We start from the raw sequence: 24,085 nt of genomic DNA, 5'->3' as shown, positions 1-24,085 counted from the left end.
ACAAGTTGATGACTGGGCCACGATTTAGAAATAAGGATGTTAATCATAGCACGTATATACACCATCTACGAGCGCCTGTATAGGTGGCGTTGACACGATTCGTGATGTATGTCTGTTGTGACGTCAAGGGTTCCACGATATAGAAGTATCACAATACCGATAGTCTACTGGTTAACTGGCTGTGGCGAACTTTATTATGTCTGTTGTATTTGAACGCATCAGCCGCAAGTTCTATCGTCCGCACTGACAAAATCCGATCGCAAATCATGTTCGGGTGTCTGTCTTAAACCTCAGCCAAACCCCCGATACTGACTCCCCAAACCCCCGATACTGACTCCCCAAACCCCCGATACTGACTCCCCAAACCCCCGATACTGACTCCCCAAACCCCCGATACTGACTCCCCAAACCCCCGATACTGACTCCCCAAACCCCCGATACTGACTCCCCAAACCCCCGATACTGACTCCCCAAACCCCCGATACTGACTCCCCAAACCCCCGATACTGACTCCCCAAACCCCCGATACTGACTCCCCAAACCCCCGATACTGACTCCCCAAACCCCCGATACTGACTCCCCAAACCCCCGATACTGACTCCCCAAACCCCCGATACTGACTCCCCAAACCCCCGATACTGACTCCCCAAACCCCCGATACTGACTCCCCAAACCCCCGATACTGACTCCCCAAACCCCCGATACTGACTCCCCAAACCCCCGATACTGACTCCCCAAACCCCCGATACTGACTCCCCAAACCCCCGATACTGACTCCCCAAACCCCCGATACTGACTCCCCAAACCCCCGATACTGACTCCCCAAACCCCCGATACTGACTCCCCAAACCCCCGATACTGACTCCCCAAACCCCCGATACTGACTCCCCAAACCCCCGATACTGACTCCCCAAACCCCCGATACTGACTCCCCAAACCCCCGATACTGACTCCCCAAACCCCCGATACTGACTCCACAAACCCCCGATACTGACTCCCCAAACCCCCGATACTGACTCCACAAACCCCCGATACTGACTCCACAAACCCCCGATACTGACTCCCCAAACCCCCGATACTGACTCCCCAAACCCCCGATACTGACTCCCCAAACCCCCGATACTGACTCCCCAAACCCCCGATACTGACTCCCCAAACCCGATACTGACTCCACAAACCCCCGATACTGACTCCACAAACTTACTCATTGTGTTCGATAGAACCCAGGTTAAGAATCGCTGTTGAGAACATTTTGCTAAGCTGGTAGTTCAAGCCAAAAGGTCAAGGATAGGAGGGGAAAAGTTCGCGTCTAACGTGAACTGTGATAAAAATGATAAATGATCGTCTGCTGATGTTGATAACCGGCAAACACGGCATTACTTTCTTAGCCAGTAGCTACATCTACAAACACCATCACTTAGCCAGTAGCTACATCTACAAACACACCACACCATCACTTACTTAGCCAGTAGCTACATCTACAAACACACCATCACTTACTTAGCCAGTAGCTACATCTACAAATACCATCACTTTCTTAGCCAGTAGCTACATCTACAAACACACCATCACTTACTTAGCCAGTAGCTACATCTATAAACACCATCACTTTCTTAGCCAGTAGCTACATCTACAAACACCATCACTTGCTTAGCCAGTAGCTACATCTACAAACACCATCACTTGCTTAGCCAGTAGCTACATCTACAAACACCATCACTTTCTTAGCCAGTAGCTACATCTACAAACACCATCACTTTCTTAGCCAGTAGCTACATCTACAAACACCATCACTTGCTTAGCCAGTAGCTACATCTACAAACACCATCACTTTCTTAGCCAGTAGCTACATCTACAAACACCATCACTTTCTTAGCCAGTAGCTACATCTACAAACACACCATCACGGTACAACATACATGATACACGTGGGACAGCAAAAAAAAACTTACAATCAGATGTTTGAATTTCACCTTTAATTAAGTAATTCGGAGTTTTTAAATTAATAATCAAACCAGCAAACTATTCGTTACTGTCACATTTCGTTACCTAGACAACTTATTTCATTAACTTAATTATGATTATAAATATTATGAAATTAAAACTTGTAATTAAGGCAGCAAAGCATAGAGTAAAACTGTTACAAACAACAAATGTTGGTTACAGAACTTCAGTATCTTAATGGCTTTCACAAAGAGTCGGCATTTATGTGCACCGATCTTCACCAATATACATTAGTTCCCAACATGGGCGTCCCCACGTGAACCTGTCCCGTCCCTAAGTGCACCAGCCCACCCCCCCCCCCCCCGCACCAGCCCCTGAGTGCACCACCCACTGAGTGCACCAGACCAGCCTCTGAGTGCACCAGACCAGCCCCCGAGTGCACCATTCTAGATGCACCTGTTCCCAATGTCCAGTCAGGTGGAGACATAAAATTACCGCCTGCTGATTTTGGCAGCAGTTAAAGTAAACATGTTCATGACGTCATGTTTTAAGTAGACCCCCCTCCACCCACCGTATTGTGATGACGTCATTAAAGCCTGCAGGTAACCCACTTTTAAAAAACTGGGCTCTACACACAACGGTCCATTACCAGTTTAACTGGCCAGATTTGGCAAACTATAAACCAAACGAATACAATTATTTTTATTGTCACTCTAAATTTTCTATCACCCCCTCCTTTTTTTCCACCTATTTAGAGACTTCATCCACCTTTACCCACCCCACCCCACCCCACACCCTTGCCCGAAACTAATTAAATTTTCGGCAAACCGCTGAGAGAATTGATGTGAAACGTCTAGATAATGTGTTGAAAATCTTTGGGAAAACCCAACGACAAATTCACCGGTTTAACGGCGAATGTTGAACCCCCACGTCAGCTAAAACCCCGACCTTATGTAGGACCCGGGACCCAAGACGGACCCCGTCCCCTGCCGAAAACATGACCAGCCAACAAAACCCCGACCTCTGCCCAACATTACGTCACAAAGTTCCACCAATAAAGTTACTTAAAAACCTAAATTTCGTAAGTAAAATTCCAAATTCAATCGACAGCTTTAAAAAGTAATTTGCTAAAAAAATTAAGGTATTAAAAAATAAAGCTGAATTAATTTTGAATTGTAAAATAAATAAGATTTTTATCGGGTTTCATTAACTCTAGACCCAAAGTGGCTGTGTATTGTGTTAACTGTTTCAACATTTCATGAAATTATTTCCCTTCTTTCGAGTCTCGAGTGCAAATAAAAACTGTGTCTACAATGATATTTTTTTAATTAACTTAATTTAATTTTAAAAAGAGCAGCCCTAGTCCTCGCCAATGTTTTAATATATAAATAGCAGGGGGTAATATTTTAAGGGGGGGGGGGGATTTCAGCGTAGTTTACGTAACTTTTTGGTTGAATCTGATCAACTGAGAGTACCATATTTCTATGACACAAACCTTGAAACACACGTGATTCTATGATTCTATGCCTCACAAGTAGAGCAACCAGGGGCGTTAAACAAGGGTCAAGGCCAACAGCTCGAGGCGCGATAAGCCAAGGGAAATAATCCGTTTTATGTGCACCCGGTGGTCCTCAACTCTAGGTGTACCCCCCCCCCCCCACACACACACACACATCTTTTAAACAGTGGTTCTCAACTCTAGGTGTACCCCCCACACACACTTCTTTTATACAGTGGTCCTCAACTCTAGGTGTACCCCCCCACACACACACCTCTTATACAGTGGTCCCCAACTCTGGTGTCCCGCCCCCCCCCCCCCCCACCTTGATACAGTGGTCCCCAACTCTATGTGTCGCCCTAATTTGAATGTATCTTGGTGTAAGAGGGGTTAGAAAAAGGTCATGTGATCATGAAGGGGTCTAGGAGGTGAAGTGCAGTGTTTCTTTAAGACTTTTCTCCGGGGGGGGGGGGGGGCACTTTTCGGGGGGGGGGGAGGCGGACACTGCTAAAAAAATTCTATGTAAATTCCATTTCGTTCGGGGGGGGGGGCAGAGCCCCTGAAGAGATGCCTGGAAGAAACTCTGGTGAAGTGATAGGGCTCTGTGATTTGTGAAAGTATTTCTGTGATCGATGCTGACCCCCTGTAAAGACCACCCGAAGAAAGAGAAAAGCTTTACAGGAAACATCGTCTAGAATCACTACCCCCTCACCCTAGGGTAAACACCCTCACCTCTCAGCCACCCCCACCCCTCACCCTCGTTAGGCCACCCCCCCCCCCCCCCCTAAGCAAATTACCCTTCGCCACATGGTCGAGTGGATTTACCAGTACGTATCAAGGTATCAAGTGACGTCAGGACGCAGCTTGATGACGTCACTCTGCTGTATACTCTCGATACCCAATCCGGATAAACTTTACATTTACATGTACACAAAGTCTTCGTCACTGCACGTCACGTGCACGACACGCGCCTGGCGGTGCGAGCTATAAATAGACGGGCCTCTCAGTTCCGTCGCGTAGAGTTCTGGGCGGGATTTGAACCTGCGTTCTCCAGTACCAGGGCACTATGCCAAAACGAGAACACTTAGAGTGAGGGTGAGGATGTCAAGGGTCTAACGTGGAGATGGTGTCAAATTTGTAATGGAGGTGCGGTCAAACGAAATTCGCGTTAGGTCTTCAACTTTTAATATATGAAAACAGCTTTAATGGTCAACGTTTAATAAGTCTCAGAAAAAAAAAACAAGTTAAAATGGCTGGTTGGTCGGCTGGTTGGTTGGTTGGTGGGTTGTTGGTCGACTGCTAGATGGGCAGTAATTAATCGGGGAAAAGTATTGTCAAAAGATATGGCAGCCCCCTCCCCCATCCACATGCAACAGGTAGGCCCACTAGCACAGGTTTCTTGCCGTCTGGGGTAGTGTCAGCCCCTCCCCCACATGCAACAGGTAGACCCACTCACCTGTACGGGTGCCAGACTACCTGCGACTGGCCCTGTGCCAATAGCGAATGAGTTTATACAGCAGGGGCACGCAGGGAGATAACTCGATGGAAAAGCTTTAGGACCTAATTAACGGCCTTAGACGTGGTGAGCGGCTGTGTTAAACTTGGGGGTGGGGGGAAGTAGATGTGCACGTGGGATGGATAAGGGGAGTTAACTTGTTTACCTGTAGCAGATGACGGTTAGGAGTTGTTTCAAATGGCCACACTTGGCCACAGGTGGACACACTTGGTCGGCCACACGAGGTGGGCCACCAATGGCCAGACGAGGTGGGCCACCAATGGCCAGACGAGGTGGGCCACCAATGGCGACACGAGGTGGGCCACCAATGGCGACACGAGGTGGGCCGCTAATGGCCAGACGAGGTGGGCCACCAATGGCCAGACGAGGTGGGCCACCAATGGCCACACGAGGTGGGCCACCAATGGCGACACGAGGTGGGCCACCAATGGCGACACGAGGTGGGCCACCAATGGCCAGACGAGGTGGGCCACCAATGGCCAGACGAGGTGGGCCACCAATGGCCACACGAGGTGGGCCGCTAATGGCCAGACGAGGTGGGCCACCAATGGCCAGACGAGGTGGGCCACCAATGGCCACACGAGGTGGGCCACCAATGGCGACACGAGGTGGGCCACCAATGGCGACACGAGGTGGGCCACCAATGGCCAGACGAGGTGGGCCACCAATGGCCAGACGAGGTGGGCCACCAATGGCCACACGAGGTGGGCCACCAATGGCGACACGAGGTGGGCCACCAATGGCGACACGAGGTGGGCCACCAATGGCGACACGAGGTGGGCCACCAATGGCCACACGAGGTGGGCCACCAATGGCCAGACGAGGTGGGCCACCAATGGCGACACGAGGTGGGCCACCAATGGCGACACGAGGTGGGCCACCAATGGCGACACGAGGTGGGCCACCAATGGCGACACGAGGTGGGCCACCAATGGCGACACGTGGTGGGCCACCAATGGCGACACGAGGTGGGCCACCAATGGCGACACGAGGTGGGCCACCAATGGCCACACGAGGTGGGCCACCAATGGCCAGACGAGGTGGGCCACCAATGGCGACACGAGGTGGGCCACCAATGGCGACACGAGGTGGGCCACCAATGGCGACACGAGGTGGGCCACCAATGGCCACACGAGGTGGGCCACCAATGGCCAGACGAGGTGGGCCACCAATGGCGACACGAGGTGGGCCACCAATGGCGACACGAGGTGGGCCACCAATGGCGACACGAGGTGGGCCACCAATGGCCAGACGAGGTGGGCCACCAATGGCGACACGAGGTGGGCCACCAATGGCGACACGAGGTGGGCCACCAATGGCGACACGAGGTGGGCCACCAATGGCCACACGAGGTGGGCCACCAATGGCCACACGAGGTGGGCCACCAATGGCCACACGAGGTGGGCCACCAATGGCCAGACGAGGTGGGCCACCAATGGCGACACGAGGTGGGCCACCAATGGCCAGACGAGGTGGGCCACCAATGGCGACACGAGGTGGGCCACCAATGGCGACACGAGGTGGGCCACCAATGGCGACACGAGGTGGGCCACCAATGGCCAGACGAGGTGGGCCACCAATGGCCACACGAGGTGGGCCACCAATGGCCAGACGAGGTGGGCCACCAATGGCGACACGAGGTGGGCCACCAATGGCGACACGAGGTGGGCCACCAATGGCGACACGAGGTGGGCCACCAATGGCCACACGAGGTGGGCCACCAATGGCCAGACGAGGTGGGCCACCAATGGCGACACGAGGTGGGCCACCAATGGCGACACGAGGTGGGCCACCAATGGCGACACGAGGTGGGCCACCAATGGCCAGACGAGGTGGGCCACCAATGGCGACACGAGGTGGGCCACCAATGGCGACACGAGGTGGGCCACCAATGGCGACACGAGGTGGGCCACCAATGGCCACACGAGGTGGGCCACCAATGGCCACACGAGGTGGGCCACCAATGGCCACACGAGGTGGGCCACCAATGGCCAGACGAGGTGGGCCACCAATGGCGACACGAGGTGGGCCACCAATGGCCAGACGAGGTGGGCCACCAATGGCCACACGAGGTGGGCCACCAATGGCCACACGAGGTGGGCCACCAATGGCGACACGAGGTGGGCCACCAATGGCGACACGAGGTGGGCCACCAATGGCCACACGAGGTGGGCCATCTGTGGCCAGACGAGATAGGCCACCAGTGTCACACTCCTCATACCTCCAGGTATTTTCTCAACGTGAGCCACAACTTGTTTGGTTTTGCTATCGTCTGATAAAAATTTGATGAGGAAAATCTTCGCGAGAGATCAGAAGAGGAAAACATCTCGTGTCAGGGGAGAGAAACGATTAATTCCTGACTTCATTGCGGAGGGTTGCGGTTACTGCTAGAAGGAAAAAATCTAGAAACAATTCAATTGTAGCTAGGGGTAAGAGGTATGGGGTGGGGGTATGGGGTGGGGGTATGGGGTGGGGGTATGGGGTGGGGGGTATGGGGTGGGGGGTATGGGGTGGGGGGTATGGGGTGGGGGTATGGGGTGGGGGTATGGGGTGGGGGTTTGGGGTGGGGGTTTGGGGTGGGGGTTTGGGTTTGGGGTGGGGGTATGTGGTGGGGATATGTGGTGGGGGTATGTGGTGGGGGTGACAACTATGTGACACAAAACATGCTGAATACTTGAATTAATTTGAAGGCCGTTTAGATCTGTGTGAGTAAGATTGAAGCTGTGTGTATGACGTGTTACATTGCCAGTGTAAGGCGGCATACATGATCACAAGTAGCGTAAGTTAGTGTATGTTAGTGTATGTAACAGACTGTATTTGGTCAAAGGATGAAACAGACTATGTTCTATAAAATGCCGGACATTTCTACCCCCGGGAGAAAAAAAAAGTCTAAAAACAACACTGATGCGGAATACATGTTAAAAGTTGCAAAGTTTTTAATTATTTAACAAGTTGTATGAAACATGTGTATTCAGGTTTCAACCAATAGGTTGGTACATAAAGTGTAGCTCCACCCACTTGGGGCAGACAACTCTAGCCCAGTCCCCTGGTAGTTACATCACGTACAGTCCCCTGGGGTCCGAAATAAAAACGCCAATATTCCATCCCATCATACCGACCTTATCTACCCCGTGTCTATATTTAGCCCCACGCGCGAGAATCTCATCTATTTATCTTTGTTGGCCTACTGGTTTTGTTACCGGCATTGCAGACAATTTTTTTTTTACATACTAAACTTTTACATTCATCCAATTTGGTTACCGCCCCTTCACTTTCATCCGGTGTGCACCGTGCACCTAATCGTACCGTACCGCACCGTATCGCACCACCCAACTATCAATCGCCGCTGATTGGCTATCACAAGTAGACTGATACGATTCGATTTTTAATCAAAGTTGAGACGTCTTTACCTTTTCAAGTTGGGCCCTGGGTATAGCGAAGTTCTTTGCGAGAAACTTGTTATCGCTGCTCGCATGACGTCACTGCTCGTTACGTCACCCTATTAAACATGGCGCCGGCGCGTGCAGATGCAGCATGCAGGCGTTACGCAAGATGACGTCAGGTAGATGTGGCACCAAGATAATGTTGACGTCTGCTTTAGGCAGCAAGTGTGGCGTCGGTGCTTCATCACGTTTCACGTTGTAGCACCAGCTACAGCGTTTAGTGTCACGCCATCTGTCACGTCGTGTGTCACGGCACGTGTCACGTGATGTATCACGTGATGTCACCTAATGACCTACTCGATTGTTTAGTGAAGAAAGTTAAATTACCATGGGGGGGGGGGGGTGAGCTGCAGGTGAATAAACTGTTGGGTCACATGGGGGGGGGAGTGCGAGTCTAACAGAGGCGTCACTCATCAGTTAGGGACGTCACTCATTTAGGTCGTCTCTTATCATTCAAGGCATCATTCATCTATTATATGTCATCTCCATAACACCATGTCACATCCATGTCACATCCATGTCACCTCAATGCGTTGTCCACCACACATCAACAAAAACACACATGAAAGCTCTATTGGAACAAATTTTGACAGTGGGCAATTACTTTAGTTGTACTTAATTACTTCAGACTTACTCCTTGTTGTACCTGATTACTTCACTTACTCATATTGAGTCTAGCTGAGCTCAACCCGTACACGGAAACGTGTGCTAGTATGTACGGATGTCGTGCGTGATGTGAAGTGTGCTCGTATGTACGGATGTCGTGCGTGATGTGAAGTGTGCTCGTATGTACGGATGTCGTGCGTGATGTGAAGTGTGCTCGTATGTACGGATGTCGTGCGTGATGTGTGCTAGTATGTACGGATGTCGTGCGTGATGTGAAGTTGTCTCTGACAGAGCTGCAGGTATCTGGCAGATTGATGGATGTTCGATATCTGTTGGGGAGGAGACTGGTGGGGGTGGGGGAGGGGGATGGGGATGGGGAGATGGTATTAAAATATTGTTCTGTTTAATACAGACTGGTGGTGTGGATGGGGTGGGGGGCTAGGGGGGGATTTAATACAGACTGATGATGGGGGGGGGGGGGGCTAGGGGGGGGTAATACAGACTGATGATGGGGGGGGGGGGGGTAATACAGACTGATGATGGGGATGCACGCTTCACGAATAGTGGGTCTTGTGGAGGTAGTTGGGTTGGGTGGGTTCGTGATGAGGTTGTGTGGAGCGGGGGGTCATGTGTAGGGAGTCACGTGGGGGGGGGGGTCAGGGGAAACGCTAAGCCTACGAGTAATACTGACAGGAAAAAGAATCTGACCGACAATGGACCAGACAAAAATCTGGCCATAAACTGGTCATTTTGGCGATTTGCCAAATTGGACAGTCTGGGAAAACCCAAGGAACAAAAAAAAAATAACTGCGACTGTACTCAGATGACCTTGAAAGTTCGGTCATCATAACAGAATGACCTTGTGAGTGAAACGGAACCAAATGGAATTACCAGCTCCGTCACAGACCATTACCACAGACCATTACCATAACTTAAGGTGTTAGATGGGACAGGTCAGGCGTGAAACCCACACGCTTGAATGACCACAGATGGTCAGCGGGGTTTACGTAGGGGAGACTCACCCTGTGTTCACACACCTGTACATGACGACCTGTTGTTACTGTCGTCTGTGACCTACGTGTTACCTTGACCAACAGCTGACTGACCTTCATACTTCATTACCTCCCCTGTAGCAACGGCCACTGACCTTTAGTAATTAATAGAGGTGGAAACGGACACTGCGAGGTAATTTGGGTCGGGTGAAAGGTCTCTATAGTACAGTCTCACTGTGGTATATAGTCTCACTGTGGTGTATAGTCTCACCGTGGTATATACAGTCTCACCGTGGAATATACAGTCTCACTGTGGTATATACAGTCTCACTGTGGTATATACAGTCTCACTGATGTATATACAGTCTCACTGATGTATATACAGTCTCACTGTGGTATATAGTCTCACTGATGTATATACAGTCTCACTGATGTATATACAGTCTCACTGATGTATATACAGTCTCACTGATGTATATACAGTCTCACCGTGGTATATACAGTCTCACTGATGTATATACAGTCTCACTGTGGTATATACAGTCTCACCGTGGTATATACAGTCTCACTGTGGTACGCACGTTGGAACTTTCTTGATATGAAACCTATGATAGTTAGCTAGAAATTGACCCCTGACCTGTGATTATAACTTGATGTCATTACTAAACTTTTATTTAAGCAACTTTGTGTCTAAAAATAGGCCCACGAGTGAGCTGTGCTTATCATTATTTGTCACGTGATTAAACGTCCCGAAATAGCCACGAATAAAAAGATAGAAGCTGCGAGATCCATTATTCTTTTCATTAGCCTTTAGCCTCTAGCCTTTAGCCAAACTGTTAGCATATCATTTCCTTCCACTCACATGAGGGGGGGGTGTCGCTGAACATTTTATTCCTTGTCCGTCCCCACCCGCCATCACCCAGCTCAAATCCCCACCCTCCACTCTCTTCGTCCTCCCAACACGCCGCCCTCCCTCCCCTCCCTCTGTGTATACAGAAAAGCCACAGGGTATGATTAAACTCGACAACCGATGCTATTTATAGCACGATGAGCTATTTCGGGCATCACAAGCGCGCGCACACACACACACACGTGGTCTTGAGTTCTAGGCCAGTGGTCCCATCTGGTGCATGTTTAGGTTCTGGGCCAGGGGTCCCATCTGGTGCATGTTTAGGTTCTGGGCGAGTGGTCCCATCTGGTGCATGTTTAGGTTCTGGGCGAGTGGTCCCATCTCACCATGTTTAGGTTCTGGGCCAGGGGTCCCATCTGGTGCATGTTTAGGTTCTGGGCGAGTGGTCCCATCTCACCATGTTTAGGTTCTAGGCCAGGGGTCCCATCTGGTGAATGTTTAGGTTCTAGGCCAGTGGTCCCATCTGGTGCATGTTTAGGTTCTGGGCCAGGGGTCCCATCTCACCATGTTTAGGTTCTAGGCCAGGGGTCCCATCTGGTGCATGTTTAGGTTCTGGGCGAGTGGTCCCTTCTGGTGCATGTTTAGGTTCTGGGCCAGGGGTCCCATCTGGTGAATGTTTAGGTTCTGGGCCAGGGGTCCCATCTCGTGCATGTTTAGGTTCTAGGCCAGGGGTCCCATCTGGTGCATGTTTAGGTTCTGGGCGAGTGGTCCCTTCTGGTGCATGTTTAGGTTCTGGGCCAGGGGTCCCATCTGGTGAATGTTTAGGTTCTGGGCCAGGGGTCCCATCTGGTGCATGTTTAGGTTCTGGGCGAGTGGTCCCTTCTGGTGCATGTTTAGGTTCTAGGCCAGGGGTCCCATCTGGTGCATGTTTAGGTTCTGGGCCAGGGGTCCCATCTGGTGCATGTTTAGGTTCTGGGTGAGTGGTCCCATCTGGTGCATGTTTAGGTTCTGGGCCAGGGGTCCCATCTCACCATGTTTAGGTTCTGGGCGAGTGGTCCCTTCTGGTGCATGTTTAGGTTCTAGGCCAGGGGTCCCATCTGGTGCATGTTTAGGTTCTGGGCCAGGGGTCCCATCTGGTGCATGTTTAGGTTCTGGGTGAGTGGTCCCATCTCGTGCATGTTTAGGTTCTGGGCCAGGGGTCCCATCTGGTGCATGTTTAGGTTCTGGGCCAGGGGTCCCATCTGGTGCATGTTTAGGTTCTGGGCGAGTGGTCCCTTCTGGTGCATGTTTAGGTTCTAGGCCAGGGGTCCCATCTGGTGAATGTTTAGGTTCTGGGCCAGGGGTCCCATCTCGTGCATGTTTAGGTTCTGGGTGAGTGGTCCCATCTGGTGCATGTTTAGGTTCTGGGCCAGGGGTCCCATCTGGTGCATGTTTAGGTTCTGGGCCAGGGGTCCCATCTCACCATGTTTAGGTTCTGGGCCAGGGGTCCCATCTCACCATGTTTAGGTTCTGGGCCAGGGGTCCCATCTCACCATGTTTAGGTTCTGGGCCAGTGGTCCCATCTCACCATGTTTAGGTTCTGGGCCAGGGGTCCCATCTTACCATGTTTAGGTTCTGGGTGAGTGGTCCCATCTCACCATGTTTAGGTTCTGGGCGAGTGGTCCCATCTCACCATGTTTAGGTTCTGGGTGAGTGGTCCCATCTCACCATGTTTAGGTTCTGGGCGAGTGGTCCCATCTCACCATGTTTAGGTTCTGGGTCAGTGGTCCCATCTCACCATGTTTAGGTTCTGGGCCAGGGGTCCCATCTAGTGCATGTTTAGGTTCTGGGCGAGTGGTCCCATCTGGTGCATGTTTAGGTTCTGGGCGAGTGGTCCCATCTCACCATGTTTAGGTTCTGGGCGAGTGGTCCCATCTCACCATGTTTAGGTTCTGGGCCAGGGGTCCCATCTAGTGCATGTTTAGGTTCTGGGCCAGGGGTCCCATCTGGTGCATGTTTAGGTTCTGGGCCAGGGGTCCCATCTCGTACATGTTTAGGTTCTGGGCCAGGGGTCCCATCTGGTGCATGTTTAGGTTCTGGGCGAGTGGTCCCATCTGGTACATGTTTAGGTTCTGGGCCAGGGGTCCCATCTCACCATGTTTAGGTTCTGGGCCAGGGGTCCCATCTCACCATGTTTAGGTTCTGGGCGAGTGGTCCCATCTGGTACATGTTTAGGTTCTGGGCGAGTGGTCCCATCTGGTGCATGTTTAGGTTCTGGGCCAGGGGTCCCATCTGGTGCATGTTTAGGTTCTGGGCCAGGGGTCCCATCTCACCATGTTTAGGTTCTGGGCCAGGGGTCCCATCTCACCATGTTTAGGTTCTGGGCGAGTGGTCCCATCTGGTACATGTTTAGGTTCTGGGCGAGTGGTCCCATCTCACCATGTTTAGGTTCTAGGCCAGGGGTCCCATCTAGTGCATGTTCGACAGATTACGTTTGAACTCTCACAAGTCAAAAGTCCAACGCAGATCAAACATGTCACAAAAGTGTCACCGATCACAAACATCACATTTGTGACTGAAGCTGTGACGTCACACACTGAGGTCAGCACAATCACGACGTTAATTTGTTTAAAATAGAAACTCACACGTACACACGCGTACACACACTGATAGACATTCACACACACACAGATGCACTCACACGCGAGCACATATTCAAGCGAAAGTTAGATACTGTACTGATTTTACAACAGATTTTATAGGTTAGGTTTGAAAACCTATACATGAGAAACAAGGGTAGACGACTGGACCCCCCCCCCCCCAACAAGGGGAGACGACTGACCCTCCCCCCCCCCCCAACAAGGGGAGACGACTGACCCCCCCCCCCAACAAGGGGAGACGACTGCCCCACCAGCCAGGAAGATCGATGCGCAGATTCTCCTCCAGGTCACCCAAAGGTTCCCAATCTTTCGGTTTGACGTCATCACTTCTCATAGCCCCGGGGCTTGGCGCCTGGGCCGGGGATATCGAGGGTTCCAGACTTATAATTGGGGGGGGGGGGGGCAGCTATTGATTGACAGATAGCCCAGCCAGGGTGAGCTTCTGGTGACTCCACCAGCACATTCGACTGACCAACATGTGATCTCACACATTTTTTATACAAAAAAAAAAAAAAAAAAAAGCCGTCCATTGTGAGTAGAACACGATTTCAATAGCTACCCATCATCGTGATCAGCACCCCCACCCAGGTCAACCCCCCCCCCTACACGACCCCACGGACAAGCTAGTAAAACTATGAGTTAGGGTCACCTGATCAATTCCAACCAATCACACACGGCCTCGTGAAATGTAACTTTTACGTCTAGACAATTTCCGGCTAGCGGCACATCACGTGATTGGTTGTCAGGGTCACGTGGTCTACAGCTATCCATCAACCCAAGGCCTAAACGGTTGGAAAACGTTACCTGGCGTCACGTGATCTAACAGACACTCAAAGGTCTGACCACCCGACTCGCGTCCTACATCTGAACCTCCAGAGGTGCCGACACATTTCCAGCTATGGCTTTTGACACAAGCAGAGGCGTAGCGACCCTTCCCGGCGACCGGGGACAAACTTTCAATTTGGCGCCCCCCTTGGGAGCAAATTTTCAATATGACACAAGCAGACTATGACGTATACTTATGGCTTATGACAAGCAGAACACTAGCACGGGATATAGTACAATCGAGGTGCACAGATTTTATATTAAAAACTTGTTTGGTCAAAGAAACCTTCCATTAAACAAAACCTCATCGTTTTGACTTAAAGCAAATCCTTTAAAATACCAAATACTTTTTAAAACAACCGAATTACATTTTTTTTAAATAAACAAATTTACAAAGTATTGTTGGTCATTATGATAACGTATGTTAAAATAATCACATTTTTTAGCGTCGAACCCATTTTTTTCAACCCGAGGAAAGTTGTCTGAAATATGAGATTATTCTCATGTATCTGGCGTAAAAAATTCCTCATGTATACCATTATCTCCCCTGACTGCGCACAGCACTGGATGGGGGACAGATCGGAAGTAAAAGATGTTGCTAAAAATAGCTCACGACGGGGTAAGGATAGCTCCTGATTGGAGGAATTTGTTTCGGATCGAAGAGCATTGAGTAGACCGTCTATTTATAGTAACAGCTTAGAGTCTCGAGATTTCGCAGATTACCCAAATGTGTTTTGATGAGCGGCGTGTATAGGGGGGGGGGGGGCTGAACTGTATCCTGTATTAGATGGGATTACGAACTGGGAGGGGGATAGGGCGTGGATGAGAGGGTGGTGGGATGTCGATGGGAGGGAGTGGGGCCATTGGCTGTGGTAAGAAAATGTGCTCACACGCGGATGGTTGGAGCAAATTTGTTTTTGTCCTCCGTATGTTATCGCTTTTCTTCATCCATTTGATAGCATAGAATTTTATCTCTAAATCAGTTGTGTCGCCTGTACGGTAACTTTTGGTGTCGCCCGTACGGTAACTTTTGGTGTCGCCCGTACGGTAACTTTTGGTGTCACCCTGTAACTTTTGGTGTCGCGTACGGCAACTTTTGGTGTCACCCTGTAACTTTTGGTGTCACCCTGTAACTTTTGGTGTCGCCTGTACGGTAACTTTTGGTGTCGCCCGTACGGTAACTTTTGGTGTCGCCCGTACGGTAACTTTTGGTGTCGCCCGTACGGTAACTTTTGGTGTCGCCTGTACGGTAACTTTTGGTGTCGCCCGTACGGTAACTTTTGGTGTCGCCCGTACGGTAACTTTTGGTGTCACCTGCAACTTTTGGTGTCGCCTGTACGGTAACTTTTGGTGTCGCCTGTACGGTAACTTTTGGTGTCGCCCGTACGGTAACTTTTGGTGTCGCCCGTACGGTAACTTTTGGTGTCGCCCGTACGGTAACTTTTGGTGTCGCCCCTCTCCACCAAGGATAAATGACATTTGGGAGAATGTTTACACCGGTGGAATCTTCTTTCAAAAAAGGGTGTTAGGTTAATGGTAGTTAACTAAATACACACATGGCTGGCTCATGTCAATGCTAACGCTGTCCCTAACCCTAACCCTGGTCCAACCATAGCCTAACCCTAATTTTTCTTACCATAAAATTAGTCGAGATTACAATACTACTAACAACCCAACACCCCCTTTTTAAAAAGAAGATTCCATTATCGGACACCGGTATCTATAATCATCCAAAACAAAATGTTTATACATTATGTAGAAATCTATACTTACACCAGTATCTGTCCAACCTGCCCCGACATTTTAAGTGCACTCCGTGACCCCGGATAAAATGTCTGGAAGCAACCCTGGAAAGGAACAAAAGCCACCACCCCTTCCCCCCCCCCGGACAGTTTTGAGACAGAAGACAGAAAATGGACTTACCGAGTCCTCTTGCAAGTGGTCAGCTGATGACCGCCTCCTCCTGTAGACCACCTTTTCCCTGACGCCACTACTATCCAATTTGCTGTTTTTCTGGTACATGCGCTTTTCCCGCGCTTTCGGTGGTTCACCTTGACCTGCCGGATCCTCACCTTGACCTCTCGGCTCCTCGTCTTCCGGTGTGGTATCAGATGACCTATGCGAGATATCGCAGTCGAGGATACCGCTGTCTTCTCGATTACCCATCCGACTCGATTCCTTGCTGGTACTAAGTATCGAATCTTCTTGCGTCACCTCCGACGCTGGATCCTGATGACGCCGCACACTGACGTCACTATTGACGTCATCTTTCGATGAATGAAGTCCGAGCTTGGCCCGCCACCCGGACGTTTTTTCTTCAGACTTGACGCCCCCCTCGGATTTAGATCCCGGGTCTTCAGGCGAGAGGTCAACGTGCTTGGATCGGTGCCGGATCCGCCGGCCGCATGTCGTGGTGGGGGGAGAGTCCGTGTCGTCCTTGAGCGTCGCCCTCTTCCCGACGTCTTCCGGCAGCGTGTCGACGTCGTGATGCAGGATGTGCCGGCCCGGCAGGTGGACCTTCCAGTCGTGTCGGGACGCCGACGTGTACTGGCTGCAGATGACGTCAGACGACCGGCTCGTGGTGCCGTACTCCGGCCGGCAGTACAGGCTCTCGGAAGACGGGCGCCCACACCTGGGGGGATCCAGCGCCCCGCTCACGCCCAGCATGGGGCCGGCACTTAAAGACGCCCTAGTTGTGGACTCCAGGAGAGACCGGATGGGGGATGCGGCGCTCAGAGCCGGACGGCTAGAGGACTCCTCCTGGAGCCGGTAAGTGCCGGAATAGATCCTCCGTGACATGATCAGTGACGTCACGTGTGTAGGACGGTAACTGAGCTAGGTCAAGGTCAGCTTTTGATGAGACATCTGGTGCCTGTTTGAAGGTCAGACACTTAGAACCCAGTATCTGTTTAGAACAAAGAACACGCTTGTATCACATTCTGTATCACATAATTTTCTATCACATTCTGTATCACATAATTTTCTATCACATTCTGTATCACATAATTTTCTATCACATTTTTTTAAACAGATATTGACTCTTGATTACATAATTTTCAACGAAACTTTCTAAAACATGTCTGGTTCTGAAAGAATAAAATAATCCATGTATCACGACTTGATGACCTAACTACTCTAGCACCTGCTAGATTGTCGAGTTTCTACTCGCCTGTTCCCCGATAAAATGACAGCTAGGTGTAAAGAAATCAAATCAAACACACCAGCCTGACAAAACAACTCACCAGTGTCTAGACGTGAACACAACTCACCGTACGCTCGCTGACTACACACATCCGTGTGTCACACCATAACAACTCACTCGAGGTCGCTTATTAACAAAACTATGTCACGTGATTGAAAAGAATGTTTATATTGAAGCATAGCCTGAGCTATTATTAGAAACAATTGTAGCGAGGACTGATGGGTTGCCGATCATCTTCGACATATACGCACTCACAACGGCCCGTGAGATAACATACACCCCCTCCCCCCCCCCACCAGAACGTACGTCTGGTAAACTCCCTTTCCCGCCCCCTATAACGTAACTAAATAATAATACAAAACATTACACCGACGTGATTTCTATGTGTGTATTGGAGTGAAATTTTAGCTTGAGATTTCATTACTTTTTTTTTTTAAACTCAATGAAATTTCGATCTAAAACGTAAATAAAGTCCGGCTAAAAGAAAACACTTCAAACTTGAGTCAATAATTAAACGGTGCCGCCCGGTGTAAAAAAAAAACAAACGCTTGCAATCAGACGACAACTTCTGTCCACTTCAGCCGTCCATTCTTGGAGTTGGCCGTCCAGTCTCGGTGTTGGCCGTCCATTATTTGGTCATCCCACTTTTTATTTGACTGTGTGGTCAGTGATGGAGAACACGAGTATCCGTTAGTGAAACTCAAGGAATTCATTACATACCTGTATGTAAGCAAGCCATTACACAACTGTCATATATGTAAGCAAGCCATCAAGAACTCATCTGTATGTAATCAGCCATTAACAACTCACCTCTATGTAAGCAAGCTTTCAAAAACTCACCTTTATGTAAGCAAGCTGTTAACAACTCACCTGTATGTAATCAGCCATTAACAACTCACCTGTATGTAAGCAAGCCATTAACAACTCACCTGTATGTAAGCAAGCCATTACACAACTCACCTGTATGTAAGCCAGCCATCAACAACTCACCTCTATGTAAGCAAGCTTTCAACAACTCACCTGTATGTAAGCAACCCATCAACAACTTACCTGTATGTAAGCCAGCCGTCCAACTCACCTGTATGTAAGCAAGCCATCAACAACTCACCTGTATGTAAGCAAGCCATCAACAACTCACCTGTATGTAAGCAAGCCGTCCAACTCACCTGTATGTAAGCCAGCCGTCAGAAATCAATCAAACGTGGGAGCAACTGTTCCATACCACAGTTTGATTGTAACCCTACCCCCCCCCCCCACCCCCACCTCCACTCGCGTGACGCGGGACACCCGGGTTGTCATCCCCCACCCCGTCTCTCCCGCCGCGTCACCTGCTAGATGAAGGTAAATCAGTTGACAGGTATAGCCTGTACAACTTTGACAGACTGTCGTCAGCCTTTGTCTCGCTCTACTCTCTGCCCCAGCAGTTCGTGGGATACGGCCGGCGTTAGGTGGCGCTACAGTCAAACTATTGGCCAGCTTGTCATACAGTCAAACTATTGGCCAGCTTGTCATACAGTCAAACTACTGGCCAGCTTGTCATACAGTCAAACTATTGGCCAGCTTGTCATACAGTCAAACTATTGGCCAGCTTGTCCAGTCAAACTATTGGCCAACTTGTCCAGTCAAACTATTGGCCAACTTGTCCAGTCAAACTATTGGCCAACTTGTCATACAGTCAAACTATTGGCCAACTTGTCATACAGTCAAACTATTGGCCAACTTGTCATACAGTCAAACTATTGGCCAACTTGTCCAGTCAAACTATTGGCCAACTTGTCATACAGTCAAACTATTGGCCAGCTTGTCCAGTCAAACTATTGGCCAACTTGTCATACAGTCAAACTATTGGCCAACTTGTCATACAGTCAAACTATTGGCCAGCTTGTCATACAGTCAAATTATTGGCCAGCTTGTCATACAGTCAAACTATTGGCCAGCTTGTCGTACAGTCAAACTACTGGCCAACTTGTCATACAGTCAAACTACTGGCCAGCTTGTCATACAGTCAAACTATTGGCCAACTTGTCCAGTCAAACTATTGGCCAACTTGTCATACAGTCAAACTATTGGCCAGCTTGTCCAGTCAAACTAATGGCCAACTTGTCCAGTCAAACTATTGGCCAACTTGTCCAGTCAAACTATTGGCCAACTTGTCATACAGTCAAACTATTGGCCAACTTGTCATACAGTCAAACTATTGGCCAACTTGTCATACAGTCAAACTATTGGCCAACTTGTCCAGTCAAATTATTGGCCAACTTGTCATACAGTCAAACTATTGGCCACCTTGTCATTCGAGCGTTATCTCAAGCTCTGCGTATTTAAGTTAAATTACATGAATGCTTGACCACACCAGCTTAACGCCAGCCAAAAACACTTGACCAGTGGCCATCTGTCTCTGTCCCCCAAAGCTACTCACAATCCGTCCCTACAATCCCTCCACCCCCCCCCCCTCGCTAAATAGTTCTCGCTCACGCCTACCCAAAACTCTTAAGTCTCAAACATTCGATGGCTGTTCCATCAGTTAGACACAAGACGTCTGGCTGTTCTATCATGTAAAATTCATGTAACAGCTGTATCACAGGTTACCATACCATGTAACATTCAGTATCCTTTTGTGTAACATTCGGTATTCTTTTGTGTAACATTCGGTATTCTTTTGTGTAACATTCGGTATCCTATGGTGTAACATTCGGTATTCTTTTGTGTAACATTCGGTATTCTTTTGTGTAACATTTGGTATCCTATGGTGTAACATTCGGTATCCTATCATGTAACATTCTGTATCCTATGGTGTAACATTCGGTATCCTATTATGTAACATTCGGTATCCTATTATGTAACATTCGGTATCCTATGGTGTAACATACTGTATCCTAATGTTTAACATCCACCCATTCCCACCCCATACACACCGTTCTCACTTCTACTGTACTCCCCACCATCCATACTTCCAGCCCCCCCCTCCCCTCCCCAGCCCCCCCCCCCCCCCCAATTCCCTTACTGTTTTAACGATCGATCCTGGGTTAATGATCGTGTTTAGAAAACGCAAACGTCTACATTCTCCTGTATTTGTTATCTCCCCTGTAGAGTTCGTGACGGTGTCTTACCTTGAGAACAATTGACGATCTAAAAATAGTAACATCTCCCAGAATACATTTGATTAAAACCTTCCCGCCACGCAGGACGGAAAAATTTGACCTTTTTTTTTTTAATTTCCTACCTCCTGTTTTAAATTAGTCTTTCACTAATTTCAATCTTTTGGTTGTCTCTTACAAAAACTGGTCACGTGACGTCCAAAAGGAAAAAGTTGAAACCTGATTTACCGCCAACTTCACAAAGTCGCGCTTTTCAACTTGGTCGTCTGATCCTCGTCTGCTGTCTCATACGGTTTCTCTAGCTCTTGATTGCGGTTATAATTAAATATATGGAAGGTTAGCATGCACTTGATCTTTAAACTCTTAATGCATGCATATATATATATATATACATATATATATATATATATATATATATATATATATATATATATATATATATATATATATATATATATATATATATATATATATCTAACTGACTGTTAGGTCAACCTTAATTATGTCTAATTGACAGCGCATGTCAAGAAAAACGTGACCAATCAGCGACAATAGCAATCGATTATTTTAATAGCCAATCAGCTGAGATCGATGTCCTGTGTAACCGGTCACGTTGTCACGATTTCAAGGGTTGTGTCACGCCGTGGGTTGTGTCACGTGGCTTGTGATTGACATCACGTGATGTCAACCTTGACGTTTTAGCACATTGACGTCATGTTCACACTTTCACAGACAAACACATACGCATATACACATACAAAAACACATACACAAATACACACACAATCACATACACATACAAAATGCACATACAATTTACGTTTTGAACTTAGCTAGGTGCTTGAAGCATCAGTTTACTTCCCCCTCGCCCCCCCCCCCTGCTATATCTCGGATATTTTTTAACTTCATCATAATGAGTATTTAATGAGTATTTAATGAGTATATAATGCGTTTATAATAAGTGTATAACGAGTAGGCCTATATTTCTGTCGATGAAATTGTATTTAGAACAAGATTGTTTGGTTGTGACGTCACTTTCACACATCTAGCGAGAACCAATCAACATCCGTCTTACATCACTGGACGCTCGAGCTGCTTGCTGCACGTGACCGGATGTTTACATTTTAAACTCAAATGACCGGAAGTTACGTTTTCAAATTGGAAAGAAAAACAAGCAAAGTAAAGTTAGAAAGCTGACATCTGCTAGAGTTGCCGCCAAAATCAGGTCAGTCACTGCTGATACATCTTGTTTCAAAACACTTGAGTGTCGTTTGTTTTCAACTCATCGACTTCCATCAATTGACTGTTCGACCGTTTGACCAATGGAGCCGGCTGGTGATAGCCTCGAGATGGTATCAAAATATATTTTTATAATCTGGTGCGACGTTATTAAAATAAATACGGTTATAAAAATCCGACCGTTTCATTTTCGTCGAACTTTGAAGAAGATTCGATGTATTTGATGTTTTAGTATTTTCGGAAACTAAACACATTTCTCAAAAATTGTTTACATTTTTATCGCAGAAAATGTGAACAGAAATGGCAGAACTAAGTCATATGTTTTTAAATTAATTGTGTTTAAAAACCTATCGGCTAAGTCGTGAGAACACATTGCCATGGAGTAGGGTTTCGATCGCGGAGTCCCTGTACAGCCAATCAAAATTTGACGTACAAGCACTCATTACTTAAGGTTGATGACAGTAAATAGAAATGTAGCCGTAAACTCAACAAAAAAATTATTTTCCTGTATAACATTGATTCTAAAAATATATACTTTCTGCATTATTTCCAGGCTGAAGTGTTTTTTTTAAATATATTTTTTTGACTGTCGCTATGATGGCAACATCTAGAACAAGCACAGTTTTAATCCATGTCAACAATAAAGGTCGAACCCGACTGGTCGAACTAGGCCGCCTCTAATGAGCACTTAACCAATCGACCATTCAACCAATCGACCATTCAACCAGTCGAGCTGGACCAAACACAAATGTAAACAAAAGATTTACCTTGAGGTCGTGGAGAGGTCGACTCACACATCAAACTCTGACTTCTGCTTGTCGCGTGCTGCTGTTACACGGAAGTGAATTCACAACCAGCAAACGTCGACACAGACCGGAGCAGACGAGAATAGAACGGTTGACCGGATGTTGAGAGAGTGCATCACCCTCACACTGCTGCGTGTGATTAAAGCACTTGAGAGGAGCTCACTAATTTGAAAAGTTTCAAATCTAGCCCGGCGCTACCCATAGGGTGATTCTAACACACGACTTGCTCGACTGGCGGGATAGTGCCGTCAGGTTCGCGGCTGACGTACCGCACTGAGCAGCCGACGGTGAAGGGCCTGGTCTGTGTGTATCAACATCGGCGTCTGCAGGGTGCAGGTGATCTACCCCGTTACGTCATCACTGCTGGCAGACGACTCGAACCTACCTGTTCGCGTCTGTCAATGTTTACAGTGGGCAGTTCTAGAACCGTTTCATTGGTCAGTTCTTGTTTCATTTGGGCAGTTCTTGTTTCATTTGGGCATTTCTAGTTTCATTGGGCAGTTCTTGTTTCATTTGGGCAGTTCTTGTTTCATTTGGGCATTTCTAGTTTCATTGGGCAGTTCTAAAACTGATCCATTGGTCAGTTCTAGAACCGTTCCACCCCACACGTGTAAGCCACATCAGATCAAGTAGCTGTGTTGGTGTTTTAACAATTCTGACAGCGTGTCTTTAGATCGTGAGTACATGACACACAGACAGTTGACACAATGACGTCATTAGATCGTGCACGTGCATGATGCGTCACGTGGCCGGTGGATAATTAGGTCAGCGCCACTTGACAGGCGTGTGTCAAAAGTGGACACTTACAGCACAGTGTGTACACATGTAACACAGTGTGTACACATGTAACACAGTGTGTACACATGTAACACAGTGTGTACACATGTAGCTTTTGTGTACACGGCGACACAGTGTGTTTAGTTGATCGTTGTGTGTGAACACGGCCACATTGAAAAAACATGCATGTGTGTACACATGTGTAGAATGTGTACACGAGCTTACATTAAGTCCGTACAGCACTGCACACGTCTGAATAAAATAAAGTGCCACCACCCCCCCCCCCCACCAGGCATTAAAATGACAAACTCGCCCCAATAAATCAGGCTGTCCCAAACTCCACCCCCACCCCCACCCACAAGCACCCTCCAAGATGTAGCACCGATAGATCACACGCTCCCTTCAGCACCAGTATCAGGTGCACATCTAGACTAATGCACCATCGGGTGCACATCTAGACTAAAGCACCATCGGGTGCACATCTAGACTAAAGCACCATCGGGTGCACATCTAGACTAAAGCACCATCGGGTGCAGATCTAGACTAAAGCACCATCGGGTGCACATCTAGACTAAAGCACCATCGGGTGCACATCTAGACTAAAGCACCATCGGGTGCACGTCTAAAGCACAATCGAGTGCACATCCGAA

General features: G+C 48.5%; 1 protein-coding gene across 4 annotated transcripts in view; it reads right to left on the bottom strand.

Annotated features, from left to right (window-relative positions):
- The window catches only part of LOC131939345 (regulator of G-protein signaling 3), a 68,230-nt gene extending 45,367 nt beyond the window's left edge, over window positions 1–22,863 (bottom strand). Inside the window, exons 1-2 of one of the 4 annotated variants that reach the window (XM_059297611.1) lie at window positions 22,620–22,863; window positions 16,237–17,218 (exon numbers count right to left, since the gene is read on the bottom strand). In XM_059297611.1, coding sequence (XP_059153594.1) covers window positions 16,237–17,112 — 876 coding nt within the window. In that variant the 5' untranslated portion in view covers window positions 17,113–17,218; window positions 22,620–22,863. Of the gene's footprint in view, window positions 1–16,236; window positions 17,502–17,555; window positions 17,604–22,619 lie in introns of those variants that run through there. The other 3 variants (XM_059297608.1, XM_059297610.1, XM_059297609.1) reach the window with 3 other exon arrangements.
- Window positions 22,864–24,085: the final 1,222 nt, after the last annotated feature.

The sequence above is a fragment of the Physella acuta genome, unplaced genomic scaffold (assembly GCF_028476545.2).
Source record: "Physella acuta isolate Inbredline_101_S28 unplaced genomic scaffold, ASM2847654v3 ptg000275l, whole genome shotgun sequence".
Classification (NCBI taxonomy): Eukaryota; Metazoa; Mollusca; class Gastropoda; family Physidae; genus Physella; species Physella acuta.
Note: the sequence above shows the minus strand (reverse complement) of the source record. Positions and strands in the feature narration are given on the sequence as shown.